This window comes from Mus caroli, chromosome 3 (assembly GCF_900094665.2).
Source record: "Mus caroli chromosome 3, CAROLI_EIJ_v1.1, whole genome shotgun sequence".
Lineage (NCBI taxonomy): Eukaryota > Metazoa > Chordata > Mammalia > Rodentia > Muridae > Mus > Mus caroli.
In genome coordinates this window covers 77,676,837-77,692,259 of record NC_034572.1, presented here as the reverse complement: position 1 = coordinate 77,692,259, position 15,423 = coordinate 77,676,837, and the positions used below count along the sequence as shown (strand labels likewise).

Below are 15,423 nucleotides of genomic sequence, written 5' to 3'. Positions count from 1 at the left end.
CTTTTGGATTACGTTATTAGCCATTTAAGAATTTAACTTCCACCAACATGATAGATGAGGTAACTAATTTCATTACTGGAGCAAAAGGTGTTTAATCACTTAAGCTCTGCTCACATGACTGTGCCAGAATGTAAGCATGTGTGTATTCTGCAGAAGAACAGCAGCGGTACAGAGAAGTGAGTGTGTGGTGAGAGCACACCAGCCGTAACCACACCAGTAGACAACACTGTTTATCCATATCGACTGTAACAACCATGTATGGACAGGGACTAACCTGCCCAGAAAATTTAAATTGTCAAACTAAAAGTGCCTTAATAATGACAGCTCAGGTGCAGAGGCTCAGGGATGTGGTGGTTTACCCTTGGCAGTCTCAGAGTCCAACCCGTCTCTTCCCCACGTTCACAGTGTAGCTAAGGCACTCCCACTGTGTTCACCATCCTTGACCAGTTCTTAAAAACAGCATGAACACTGACTAGTGAGAATATCCTACATCCCCCAGAATACAAAAATTAAGAATGAGAAGCATTCTATCAAATAAACAGAGGCAAGAAGTGACAATTTAACCGCAATTCTGATCAGACTCTGAAGTTTCACAAGTAGTCATCCATATGCTACAAATGTAAACAATGTGTTCATGTCCCTCTTCACATAGTCACACTACTTTGTTAGGGCCTAAACATTATGGTTCACCTGCTCTACCAAACTAAGAAAAGTCAAGAACATAACTGGTCAAGCATTCTTTACTTCAAGATGACTAGGTGTCCTCAGCCTACGATAGTGCTAACGCCAGGGACCTGCTCTTTTTGCACATATGCTGAGGAAGCCCAGGGCAATCACTGGTCATGGGAGGTCTGCTGATTGAAGATTATATGCTAATTCTTAAGAATTTTTCAAAAATGTACTCATCCTTGAGAAGAAAGTGAGTTTATACACATGTACAAGATGCACTGTATATTTTTGTTACTAAATGTCAAAATAAGAAATATGCTAGTTTCTTGACTTAAAAAATACAAAAATATTATATGTCAATATAAACAACTTCCCTTAATACTTATTCCAAATTGGGGCAAGAAATAATAGACAGACACTAAGATATTTAAATACATGAAAACAGCACCATTAACAAGGTACTATATGGCCCTCTAGTGTTCAATGAAGAAACTTTAATGATTACATGTTTCACTGCAAAAATCACTTTCTACAACTTACTAAGGACACTGCTAAATCTATTAATTGTAGACGTCTTAAAAACTAAACATTCCTATCTCTTTTGTAGGTTTTCATTATTGCACTGTCTTTTGAATTACTATCCATATGCTGAAAATGCAATAAAGGAATTCTAAAGTTCTAAACATGGGAAGGCAGAGCAGAAGCAAAATGCTCAACACTGTTCCAAACAAAATCCCAGCAGTTACTCTGCAGACACTGACAAATGCTCCAACATTTAAATGTTACGGTAGAGACTTCAAAGGGCCCATATAATACTGAAGAACAACCTGGAAAGATTGACGCTAACCTATCCTGAAGTCTTTTAACAAAGTTACAGCCATCAAGAGAGCAATTAGGGAACAGATAGCACAACAGGACTGAGGACCCAGAAATGGACCAACATAAATGCAGTCAACAGATCTTTGACAGAGATACAAAGAAAATATAATAGAGAAAAGTTAGTCTCCTGTAGATGGTACCACAGCACCTGAACCATCAGCATCAACATCATCACTGAGACCTTACACTCTTTCAAAAATTATCTTAAAGCAGACTGCAAACACACAAGAAAAAAACCTAAGCAGATAACCTTGACTGTAGTTACAACATGAAAGGCATTGTCTATGAAAGAAGTAATAGAGAAGATGCACATCATTAAAATTAAGCAGGTTCTCTGAAATATTCTATGAATAGAATAAGACACACCACAAACAAGCCAAAAATACTTGTAAAATATTAACAACTTTTATTTTTAAAAAATCCATAAAACTCTTAAAAACAACATTGCTAAGAAAACAGCCTAATTTAAAAATGAGCAAAAGATGTGGATACCTCACTAAAGAAGATGCACATATGTATGTACCCGACTGGAGACGTGCACATGCCCACAGTGGACAGCAACACAGCCCAAGCAGCCCAAGCCCATAGCCCTGAGGATGCCAAGCCCCAGGAAGGACAGAGCAGTTGCTGACAGTGAGAAGAACGCAAAAATAGCACAGGCAAGAGAAGACACCCTGGCAGGTTCTCACGAAAGGAAATATACAACTACACTACTCCTTGTCTGCAGCTCACGGTTGCCAAAGTCTGGGAAACCAAAATATTCCCCATTGGTGGATGGATAGATAAACAGACAACAAAATATTATTCAACAGTAAAAAGTGAACTTTCAGGCCATGAAAATACACTAAAGAAACTTAATGGTACTAGCAAGGCAAGCTAAAAGGACTACAAACTATATGATTCCAATTATATGGCACTTGAGAAATAGGAATGTTGTGGAAATAGCGAAGAGACTGGTGGGCCTGGGGTTGGGTGGATGGAGACTGAATCGGCTGATCTTGAGGATTTTTAGGACAATGGAAACTATTTTATATAATACCACACTGGTAAATACATCATTACACATTTATTCAAACCCACAGAATACATAGCACCAGGAGTGAAACCCGGCGTAAGTGTGGCCTCTGCCTTATCATTTGTAAAGCATCTACCATCCTGGTGAGGGGCTTATTGTGGGGTATGGTATGTGTGGATGGAGACAGGAAGCATACAGGAGCCTCTGTGTTACCACTCAATTTTGCTATTACCTTGAAAATAAAAAGGTTGTTAATTTTTAAAAGTTATAAAGAATGGCTAATGTAGGAAAGCCCCACCCCATCCACTGTCCCAAAAAAGCCATTTCACAAGTCTGGAGAATCAGTTGTTAACTCAAGGACAGACTTCTTTTTGAGTGTATGCCATTTCTTCCTCTAAGGTTAGAGGACTGAAGGGCCAGGGTGAGTGCACAGATGTAACATGAGGTAAAAGTAAGTAGGAAGAATTTATGCTAATGGGCATAATTTCAGTTGGGTAAGGAAGGGGCCAATTGTTTAAATAATCAATTGTTTAAACAGGCTATCAAATTAACTATGTCACCAACACAGTAATTCAGGGACCTAGGGGATCCTCAGGCCTGCGCTATGAAACTGTGTATTTAAACTTGCCACAGTGGGGTGACACTGAGGACCTGAAAGCAGATGTTAAGGTTTATGGTCATTCCACAGTCTGCAGATCCCAAAGCTGGAAATACTGCTTCACTGGGTATTTCTATTTTCAGGGAGAACAACCTGGGCTGAAGTGAAATCTCAGCTCAATACCATCTCTGCTACCAACCTGAGGACAACTGAATTCCTGCTCATAAGTCATCTTAGACACGAGGCTGGCAACGACGAGACTCAGCAAGGACATCCACATAAGGAATCTATTAGTACCCCAGAAATGTGTTCAATAAATGACTTATCCTTATTTGCTTGTTTAATTGAGACAGGGTTTTTCCTATGTTCCCCAGCCTGGTATTAAACTTAGGAGCTCAAATGATCCTTGGGAAGAAAATACAAAGTAGCTGGGACAAAAGCAATGTGCCACAGACATGGCTACATATCACTACTATGGCTATCACCATTACGTAGTCCATCTTCTACTGCACTGCTGAGGACCAGAATAAGGACAAAAGATGGTGTGGTCAACTGCCCTTCAGCATTAGCATGCTGAAAAAAAGGGCATGCCATTTCAAAAGCAACTTATCCAGAAGAAAAATAAACAACAACGAAAACAAACAAACCAAAAAAAGGACATTGATTCACAGAATACAACAAATACATTCCTTATAACAGCAGTCTTCTATAGAAGACTACAGAGACTGTCAGTACTCTAGATGGAAACACAATGACCAGAAAGAAAGAGGTCAGTTGGTGCTATTTTGTTTTTTGCTATTTTATTGGGTTCTTTTATCTCTACCTCCCTTCCAACCCTTATTCCACCCTAACCTCTTCCAACCCTAATCACTATATAGGAGAAAAAGTTAGAGGGGGAAAGGGTGAAGACCTCTTTCAGCCAACAAAATAGACTACTTCCTGGTGACTAGGGATGCTGGATTTTGGGGGCAAGTCCAATTTTCATCGGCAAGATTTCTCCAACTTCTCTTCAAACTACAACAATATCAACCAGGAGCAGGAGAAGGAGCAGCAGCCTTCTTGGGGATCTGGCATTTATACCTTCTCTAGAGTCCCCAGAATTAAGCTATCTGTAGCTGGTAAAAAACACGGCCCTGGTAGTGCACAAGGCAAATCATAATCACCTGCTGTGAAGCAGCCTCTCATCCCACACCTGGGATTAAAACAAAAACATAGTCACACAACATAATTGAATTTTTTTAAAATAAATCAAAATTCTCACTACAGAGGTTAACATAAAGAACTGTTAAACATAAAGCTGAGTGATGACCTTACATTTGGAGCTGATGAGCCCAGTCTCCTCGTCAGTTTCCATTACAGAGTAACTTATAGTAACAGGTCTAGATAAATGGAGAGTCAGAAGCAGGGAAGGAAAAGGAGAGTACTGTTGCCTTCCTGCTAAAGCATTGGGCACCTCAGAATTATTTTAAAAACAGGATTCTCAAACTGTGTCCCCTCCACCCTCCCTCAATGAAAGTTATTTATGTTTCATGGTATAATACTTGGAATGAGAATGAGCCCCACTAGTTCATATATTTGTATGCTTGGTCCTGTTTTATAAAACTGTTTGAGAAAGATTAGGAGGTGTGCCCTTGTTGGAGAAATGAATCATGGGATGTGGGGGTGGGGTGAGGGTTCAAAGCACACACCACCAGACCTAGTCTTTTGTGCTTGAGGGTCAGATGTGAGCTCTCAGCTACTTGTCCAGTGCTATGCCTGCCTGTCTGCCTGCTACCACACTCTCTCCCATGATGTAAGCAAGTCCCCAACTGAATGCTTTCATTCATAAGTTGCCTTGGTTATAGTATCTCTTTACAACAATAGAAATGTGACACATGGAAAGCCAAAAGCTTTTAGGGCCACACTAAAGAATTTGTTCATGAAACTACATACTAAAAAATGTTTCAGCTTAAGAAATGGCTCAGGAGTTAAAGCACCTTCTGTTCTGCCAAGGATCCTGAGTACTATTCCCAGAATCCCCATCAGGCACCAAGGGCCATCTTAACTCCAGCTTCAGAGGATCTAGTACCTGTTCTAAGTTCTAAAGTACCCACATATACATGAAGTACACACAAGCATAAATGAAATAGAGCCCCATGCTAGCCAAACTCATCAAGCAATGGAGTCAGCTGACCTAGCTAGAATTTGCCAGAGCTCCAAGTGTGTCTGGGATGTGGAATCTGATCAAGGCCAGACAGCAAAGCACCCACCCTTCCCACTACACAAGCGAGTGACATTTTCTAGTCTCACTTCTCTCCCTCCTTTAAGGGCATGTGCCAGTTCTTGGGAAGAAAACCTTTTTCTCTGACCCTCTATTATGCATTAGAAAAGCTACACAAAAGCCTAGGTAAAATAAGTGGTTCCTAGCAGTTACATCTATATTTTCTGATACTAACAAATGCCTGCTATGATACTTAAGAATACTGAAGTTATATATCAAAACTAAAATGAAATTCATCCTGAAGACTGCATGCTTATCCGACATACCATCTTCCTTACCACCAACAAAATAGCATTAAAAAGACTGCCCTTGTAATTATACATATAAAGTGATCTGCCTCAAAAACATCTTGAAATAACTCTGCTTGGTATTAATACATATCTTAGAAGTATATCATTTATACTCAATGATATCATTTGTACTCAAGTTTTTAAATTCCCCATTCTGTTTTTGTTTTTGAGACACGGTCTCATCAAGTAGCTATGGCTGGCCTAGAGAAATGCCTGCCTCTGCTTCTCAAGTGCTAAGGTAACATGTTCTATAGGGAAAATATCTTTAGTTTACAGAGAAAGCTCTTAATTAAGATATTGTTTTCACTACATTCAGTGAATGGAATATAGATTAAAAATAATCTGATTCACATATATATATATTGAGCAAATATAGTTTCAAACAATGTTAAATATTTTTAAAACTGTATTGAGAGAAAATAATTAGAAATTTACCACAATTTGACATTTACTTTATCAAGGATTACAGAGCATATAAGCAGAAACTTTACAGTTAAAGTTTGGAAAAAGTACAGATGCATTAAAAAAATTCTACTCCAAGTAACAGTTTATAGCCTGATGACTGACAAGATCTGCAACACTTTGATTAAAGCTTATTTTCTTTTTACTGAAGCCCAGTTTATAAGTTCAACTACTTGAATGCATTTTGCTAAAGTATTAACCTATTTTCTGCTTATTTCTCCATAACTTTTGTATGTTAGCAGTGACATAATGACTGAACACTGAAAATCACAAAAAGATATACGTGTTATAGAGAATGAATTGTATTTTAAGGGAGAGATACAGACAAACCCAGGTCACAGGCCTATGGGAACACACTAGCCTCGTTTCTCATCATGCTACCTACTTCATATATTTGATTTTACTTAATCCTTGGAAAACTTCTGAAAAAAGGTAATCATTGTACAGATAAAGAAAAGTTCAATAAGGCTATCACACATGGTCGTATAGTCAGTGAAAGAGTCAAGAGTCCACGTTCAGGCACCACAAGCTACAGTTCCCCGTGTTTAGGGAACCTACCTCATCCTTCACAGCCTGCCTTTTCCTTGTCCCCAGATTCTGAATCAAGTTAAGCAGTCCTCACCATGTTTCCATTTCTTCTCATTTACAAGGAAAGGACACAGCCACTCACAGGGCTGTGCATACTAGGGCTGTGTTATATAAGACAACTGCTCTCTGGACATACCTAGACCTAATACAACTTGGGAGTTTAAGAGTTATGGACAAAACTAAGCCATGGACTTTCTGAGGAGAACATCATTCTCTAGAGTGTAACTTAGCTTCCCTTTAAGTTTCAGCTGTTGGTCACATTATTATATAGAGTTTTCTGGTAGTTCCAGCTCCAGTAGAGCCCCCACAAAGCTGTTTACTTTAAGCTTATGGTATAAAGCCCTTCTCTCTGGTCACCATGACTATAGGCACTTGCAACTAGACCCTGCTCATCCTCTACTGTTTAGAGCTCAAAGACACAATGTATTCTCTATCTACTTTGCATATGTATTCATGTGTATGCCTGTGTATAGGGAGTTCTTCCTAGAAGCAAATGGATAAAAACCATCACTAGAAAGAATCTAATAATTAGAGATAAAGAATGCAGTTACTACAGAAATGACTTCTCAAACATGCTTGTTTTCATGAAAAAAATCAAGAGGATAAAGACCTGATCTCTGTAGTTCCATTTGCTTTTCCTGTTAGCTGATAAAGATAAAGCAGAAGCAAACGTTAATAATCTGTATTTTAGATTATCACATACCAAAGATTCAATATGATCTGAGAATCTCTTGAGAAAATAATTTAGGAAAAAAAAAGATATAGTAAGCTGGCACAGTTAAACCTGCAAACGCAAACACTCATAACTGGCAAAGCAAACTGACTCTAGAACTTGGGGAAGACTTGTCACACAGAGAAAAACAGCTAGTATAGAATAGACTCTAGAGCCTCCAATTCCTTTTTTCATGATCCTTCCTTCCTCTTACAACTTAGGTCTTGTGGCCTCATATCTTCAATAAAGTCATATTAACACCACCAGAAAAGCAGCTGAGTTCTCAGGGGGTTCATTATCAAACTTGGAAACTCTACTGTACTGTGTGTTACATTCTACCATAGGGGGCAGCATAGCACACGGAAAGAGAAAGGGTTCTTAGAAACTGGGCAGATCAAAAATAAAATCTTGTTACTCAGAACATGCACAGGTCTGTGCCAGATGGGGTCCCAGCACTGAGAGGAAAAGTAGACAGAGCCCCATTGCAAACCTAGAAGCTATTTGCAATTGATAATTACTTTGTTCCAACAGAGTCTCACTGAGGAAACAAACCACTCTTAAGGGTTGGTCCAGTGCCCAGCAGTAGATGATCAATACAAACAAACTCCATGGCATCCATGGAGGTTCTCTGTCTCACACTGTTTTGTCAAAGCTTCTTCTTTTTGACCCTACAGACCCTAAGCATATATACTATGGCTTCCAGGCCTTTGTTTTTATGGACTCCTATGTGTATAAGCATTTATGTCTCTACATCTGTATGTGTTACTCATGCTTTGGCTCTTTTGCTTCTGTTTGTTTGCCAGTTATATCTATTCTTATTCATTTGGATTTGTTTTATCATGGTCTATTATTTTTCTTTAGTACAGTCTGCCTTGAACTGGCCACTGTTCATACTCAGCACTTAAGGGTGCCCACCTCACTGTTAGGTCAGTGGAGTGTACAGACAGGAAGGGAGGTGAGAAGGATCTTGGAGAAGTTGGGGGAGGGGAAGCATAATCAGAATATATTGTATTTAAAATAACTATTCTCAAGAAAAGAAAAATAGAAAAACATCTAAACATGAGAAAGAAAGTGTGGTGTGGAGTGAACCATTGGGCTCTCTATAACCTGTTTACTTATCTATCCAGGAATGTGTAAACAGTTTGTGTTTAATAAGCAGCAATTATTGACTACTATTAGCCTTGACATTTAATAGTAATAGTAGAAATCCCAATCTGTTTATCTAGTACCTAATATACTCTATACTGCTTACTGTATATTCCCTTAAGAACAAAACTTAATGGCCCCAAGAGGAAACATGGCTTTCTTATAAAGAACAGAGACTGTTCCCTATAACTAAGAGTTAGTCCAAATGGGTCTGTCAGTCACCTGGACAGAAAGCACCTCAAAAAACCTGTCAAGAGTTCAGAAATTTTAAGAACTAGTACAAGTCTGCCTTGAACTGGCCACTGTTCATACTCAGCACTTAAGGGTGCCCACCTCACTGTTAGGTCAAAACTGCTGTCCGTCTTCTCTACACTCACAAAAAAGGAAAGCTCAATGACCAAGGCAGGAAGCTGTCCTTCGTCTGGACAGTCTCCATTGTGTTCTGTAGAGTAAACCAATGCAACAGAGAACACACGCTCTTTCTCAGTAATGCAGAAATGCTGCAGAATGACACACTAAGTGGAGCTACAGTCAGGATTGCTGGAGACTTCTACAGGGACATTTTTAAAGCAAACTGAGAACGTAGAAGACGTTTTCTTCCTCTCAAAGATAAAAGTCTTCTGAACAGCCCATCCCAGACTCACACCCACTCTACAGCCCAGGCCAGCCTGAAATCTACAACAATCTTCCTGCCTTAAGTGTTGAGGCCACCACACCTGCCTCTCAAGTAGGATTTCCATCTCAGCCCCTACTCTTCTCTAAGGTCCAACGTTAGGGACTGAAATGAAACTGCAGCCTAGGATACTGTACAATTCTGGTTTTTTATAATGATCAAGGATGTAAAGGCCTCCAAAATAAAATACTGAATTAGTATAAATTTCTTCTTATTAATAGATTTCGATATGTGAAGTCTTCTTAATACAGCTACAGGTAACTTTAAAAACATCTTTTAAGCAGTTGAGAGAATGTCTTGCCTTGAATTCATGATCTTCCTGCCTGCCCTCCAGAGTGCTAGAGGATTTTCTAAACTGCTGTTACAGAAATAAAAAGAAGAGCAAAACACTAAGAGTCAGCTCAGATCAAAACCCTCCATTTTGAGAAAGTTAAATGGGAGAGAATCATGACCTGATGCCATTTGCTTCCTAAGTCATGCCAACAAGTAAATAAAATAATGTGACCGGGCTCTGGAAATTAGAGGTAGAAACGTTCTCTGAGACAGTTTGTTTTACAACCAAAAACAAAACTGATTCAGCAAATTGAATTTTAAGCCAACTGTATTAGATACTATGGTCCAAGTCAAACCATATTGAAAGAGATACAGTTAAATTTACAGGTATTTACAGAGTAAGTCCAATGATTCATTGCTAAATTTAAAAATCAGCAAATGAGTAAAGGGATGTCTGATGTGGACTGTTTGTTTTTATGTGTGTAGAACAAGTGACCTGGTACTCCATGCAATCCCTAGAACAGGTTAACTGAAGGCTAGTCTACTTAGACATCCATGAGCCACAGTTAACTTTTGAACAACAACACAGAACTATTTGCTATGACTTCCACTAACTTACCCATTAGAGTTAACGATGGTGAAACGACAGACAGTGACTACATTAGCTACTTTGCAAACAAGATTCTTCATTACTTAATTTACACACATCATGTTTCACACCAACCCTGAACACTCACCCAAACCACTCTGGCAGCAAATGTGAAGCTGGTGGTTTTGTTTTATGGTAAACAACCTCAATCCACACCCCCCAGTTTTGCAATGAAGTTGACTTCTTATTAGTATCTGTATTTCTAACACTAATGCCTCTAACAAACTAAAACTGACTTAGTAAAGTTGTTCTGCATGTGAAGATTGCAAGGATGGCTTCACTATAACTGAACTAGCGAGGCAGCACACCAGCTGGAAGGAGACTAAAGGTACTACTCACTTTTGTTGTCTTTGTATAGAATGGAGAGGAGAGCTGGTGAACGGGCAGGTCCGAGACACTACTGCAGTTTGTGACATTGCTATTGTGCGTATGTTCATCTTCTCTGCTACTGTCATCAGACGGATCAAAATCATCACTCTCCTGGTCCATCTCCTCCTCCTCTTCCTCCTCCTCCTCCTCCTCCTCCTGTTCCCCAGCATGCTCTTCCTCTTCCTCTTGCTCTTCCTGGTTTCCCGAAGAGTCCTCATCTACTGAAATAAAGCGGTTATTATTTTCCTCCACTTGTCCTTGCTGGGAATCGTTCTGGTCTCCAGGCCTAGGGTCTGCACCCACAAGTTCACCATTCCGCGCAGTGTGCTCCTCCTCAGGATGTCTCGATTGCTGCTGTGGATCCTCTTCAACCACGCGGTTCATCTGTTCCTCATCAGCCTGGCTTGAGGAAGCATTCCCTCTCAGAGAGCCTCCAGTTCGTCGTCTTTTGCTGCCCACAGAGAGCAGTTCCTGATTCATTTCCAAAAGCCAGCTTGCTACTTCTTGGACCTTGGCTAGACTATCAGAAGATGCAAAGGTTTTCACATTCTGTAGGAGGAAAAGGGGGATAAACAAGATTTGTACAATCTTTGTTACTGTCTATTTTCGTGTCATTTGCCTATAGTCTAAGTATATAATTAAAGATCCACACACTCGTTAGTAACAAATAAGTTTTAAATTAAGTAAGTTATAATTTTTTTCAAAAAAAAATCATACTAAAGACTTTTAACTACCTTTTCTCATAAATCTCTGAAAGCTTGGTGGTTTAGTTGCTTGGCTCAATAAGATATAACTTAGCCAATAAAATAATTCCTATATAAATCATTCACTAACTATTAAACATAGACAAACAACAACAACAAAGCCACCTATAAAGTGTCCAGCAAGGTTCAGGGATGTTGACGTAAGTCCCCTTCAAGGAGCTTTATTATCCTGGCAATCTCCCAAGCTTCCTGCACCATAAAACCTTACCTTCAGATAAGAAGCAGAATCGCTGTAATTTTTATCTTCTACAATGAATATAAATCAATTAACAACAAATCTAAATATTGTAGGTAAAAACACGCAAAAGTCCATACTCTGTGACCCAGTAGCTCCAGTTGTGGTAGCCTATCCTAAGGATCTGAAAATAGGAAAGGGAACATTACACAGAAGAGGCTCACTGATGGAAAGGGGGTGGGGAGAATGAGAATAAAATCCAGATGTTTAGTATACAAGATACAAGAGCCCATGAGTGGGGCTGGAGAGATGGATCAGCAGTTAAGAGCACTGGCTGTTCTTCCAAAGGACACAGGTTCAATTCCTAGCACCTGTATGGAGGTTAACAACCATCTGTAACTCCAGTTACAGAGAATCTGACACCTTCTTCTGGTCAGGCATATACAGACATATATAGAAACAAAAATACCCACATACATAAATTAATGAACTAGTTAATCAATTAATTTACAAGAAAAGAGTCCATTAGCTAGAATTTGTAGCCAAGACATGCTGTTACATTTTAAAAGCATTATGAAGATTGGGTGTTTATGGAGGCTTTCAACTTATTTTTCAAAACTTACATACTGAAAATGTTTTTTCTGTGTGCTAGCATATGGTCTAATATTTCATGTTACATTTTTCAGTCTGTGTATTTTTTAATTAGATATTTTCTTTATATACATTTCAAATTTCAAATGCTATCCCGAAAGTTCTCTATACCCTCCCCTGCCCTGCTCCCCTACCCACCCACTCCCACTTCTTGGCCCTGGCGTTCCCCTGTACTGGGGCATATAAAGTTTGCAATACCAAGGGGCCTCTCTTTCCAATGATGGCCAACTAGGCCATCTTCTGCTACATATGAAGCTAGAGACACAAGCTCTGGGTGTACTGGTTAGTTCATATTGTTGTTACACCTATAGGGTTGCAGATCCCTTCAGCTCCTGGGTGCTTTCTCTAGCTTCTCTATTGGTGGCCCTGTGTTCCATCCTATAGATGACTGTGGGCATCCACTTCAGTATTTGCCAGGCACTGGCATAGCCTCATACAAGACAGCTATACCAGGGTTCAGTCTGTGTATTATAGAGAACGTTCTTTGCTGATATTTGACCATGTTCAAGTTTTCCTAAAATAATTTCAACACATTACATACATTTTTTAAAAAGCACCTAGAACTTGAAACTTGATGCAAAAAGGTTAATAATCTCCCAAGAATACACATTTTGTTTTACAAACCAATTCTGAACACTTCAGAGAAAGATTTGTATGAATCAGAACACTTATATAAAACACAAACAAACACACAGTATCCTATTGTTTTTAAATTGAAATTTTCAACTTTAACATTTTTAAATGCTCTACTATTTCATAGCAGAAGTACATGATGTCAATATTTATCATGTACAAAACTTATGTTTTTACCAATATCTAATGAGACTTAGCTAGACTTTAGAAAAATGAAATCTGACAGCTAATGTATTTTTAACACTACAATTTTCAAAATACTGAACTATTTCTTCCACAACTGGACATGCTGAGACTGTAAATGATACTGACAAAACCGTACAACTTTCAAACTAGAAATGTTTCTAACTAAACACTAGACAACTGAGGCTCAAAGAATTACACTTGCTAAGGATGCTGCCTTCAAAAACAGCCCGGGTTTAAGAACTTGTAACTGCATCTTCTTGTGCCTCAGTCTCCAGGAAGCACATGATAAAACCCTGACAATCGTATGTGCTAACACTTATATTGCCTGTTCTAACAGCAGAATCAATGCAGTGTTCATACATTATTATTCTAAAACAAGAACCTCCTTCAAACCCACATTAATATTCTGGAGAGAAGGATTTACAATTGTTTCTTTACCTAATCCCAAGTCTCACCAAGAATAAATTATAAAACAAATTCTAGCCAGGCAGTTGTGGTACACTCCTTTAATCCTAGTACTTGGGAGGCAGGGGCAGGTGGATCTCTTGAGTGTGAGGCCAACCTGGTCTACAAAGCTGAGTTCTAGGACAGCTAAGGCTACACAGAGAAACCCTGTCTCAAAGTCCCCTAAAACAAAACAAACAACAGCAAATCTAACACATGTTTCTGCTTGTGTCAAGCCTTTCTGACCAGAACGCACAGTAAAATAGGATTTCACATTCAAGGCTACAAGGAAATATTAAGCGTAACTGAAACAGTAGTTTCAGATGGAGTGGGGATAATAAAACATTCACGGCCGGGCGTGGTGGCGCACGCCTTTAATCCCAGCACTCGGGAGGCAGAGGCAGGTGGATTTCTGAGTTCGAGGCCAGCCTGGTCTACAAAGTGAGTGCCAGGACAGCCAGGGCTACACCGAGAAACCCTGTCTCGAAAAAACCAAAAAAATAAATAAATAAATAAATAAATAAATAAATAAATAAATAAAACATTCACAATACCTAAAATCTCTATAGGTCACCACCATTAATTAAATATAGTTAGTTCTCTTAGTCGTGATCAGTATGTTTGGTGAAATTGGTTTACCCACTGAATTAGTAAATCCCGAGCCACTGCTCTTGAAGAAAAATGCATCTAGACCACAACACTGTTGATCTACACTGAACTCATGCCCAAAGAATATAACTCAGGTCTGAACGAGACTTAGCTAAACTGCAATATTTTCTTCATATGGCAGTATCAAAGCATTTTGGAACTTACAAATTTTAGAGGGCAATTTGGTTGTATGGCTGGGGATTTTTTAAACAACATAATCAACAACAAAAAGAAAACAAATATGGGCAAGTATTTCAGTATAGACATGAAGAGGACACTTGTTTATGGTGTGGAGCTGAAACAAGAAGGTAAAGCATTGCTCATTAACACATGCATGCCAATTGGGTCCAGTTTTTTGGGGAGGGGGGAGACCTGTACATGTCCACAAATAACTGCCAAAAGGTCACAGGTAGGATCATAATATGGCTCAGTGGGTAAAGTGCTTGCTTCACAAGTATAAGGATCTCAGGTCAGATCGCCAGCACCCATGTAAAACTATAGCATTCCAATCCAAGTCTATGAGCCCAGTGCTGGGCAGGGGAGCAATGGTATTTGTTAGCCTGCCAATCTAGAGCACCCGGTTTTCTGAGAGACGCTGTTGCAAAATATAAGTTGTAGAGCAATAGAGGAAGACACCCAGCATCAACTTCAGGACTCTGCATAGCACACAAACCTGCACAAACATACATACACTCTCCCACTAGTCCACTAAAATCAGTAAAAGCCCCTGCACTAAGCTCCCCTCTCCCCTTGCCCTGCCTCTTCCCATAGTACTAAATAAATAGAAGCACTAGAATAAGCCGTGCTGCATAAGAAGAGCCTATGGATCCACAAGCCCACATTTGTATGTATGGCCTTCCCCCACTAGATGTAAGGCCATATCAGAAAGGCACTGTCCTTTCTTACTATGTCATCCCAGCACCACAAAGATAAATGCATTCTAAACTCTCAAATTTATTTATAAATTATATTTAGTTTTTTATAAAGCATAAAATCATGAAATATTTTTCCTCTTTAGCAAACAGTTTAATAGCTCATACCTGTAATCCTAGAACTCAGAAACTTATGAATTTAAGACCAGCCTATTACTCTGATACCTAAACCACAGAAAGATCCAACAAAGATAAGAGAACTTCAGAGCAATTTCTCTTATGAATATAGATGCAAAAATACTCAATAAAATTCTCGCTAACCGAATCCAAGAACACGTTAAAGCAATCATTCATCCTGACCAAGTAGGTTTTATTCCAAGGATGCAGGGATGGTTTAATATATGGAAATCCATCAACGTAATCCATTATATAAACAAACTCAAAGACAAAAACCACATGATCATCTC

At 39.1% G+C, this 15,423-nt stretch overlaps 1 protein-coding gene across 8 annotated transcripts in view; it reads right to left on the bottom strand.

The window, feature by feature from the left end:
• Positions 1 to 15,423, bottom strand: part of Fbxw7 (F-box and WD repeat domain containing 7) — a 161,448-nt gene that overhangs the window by 63,558 nt on the left and 82,467 nt on the right. For 7 of the 8 annotated variants that reach the window (XM_029475514.1, XM_021158294.2, XM_029475517.1 and 4 more), the window contains one exon: positions 10,554 to 11,132. In XM_029475514.1, the coding sequence (XP_029331374.1) occupies positions 10,554 to 11,063 (510 nt within the window). In that variant the 5' untranslated portion in view covers positions 11,064 to 11,132. The remainder of the gene's footprint in view (positions 1 to 10,553; positions 11,133 to 15,423) is intronic. The other variant, XM_029475520.1, reaches the window with a different exon arrangement.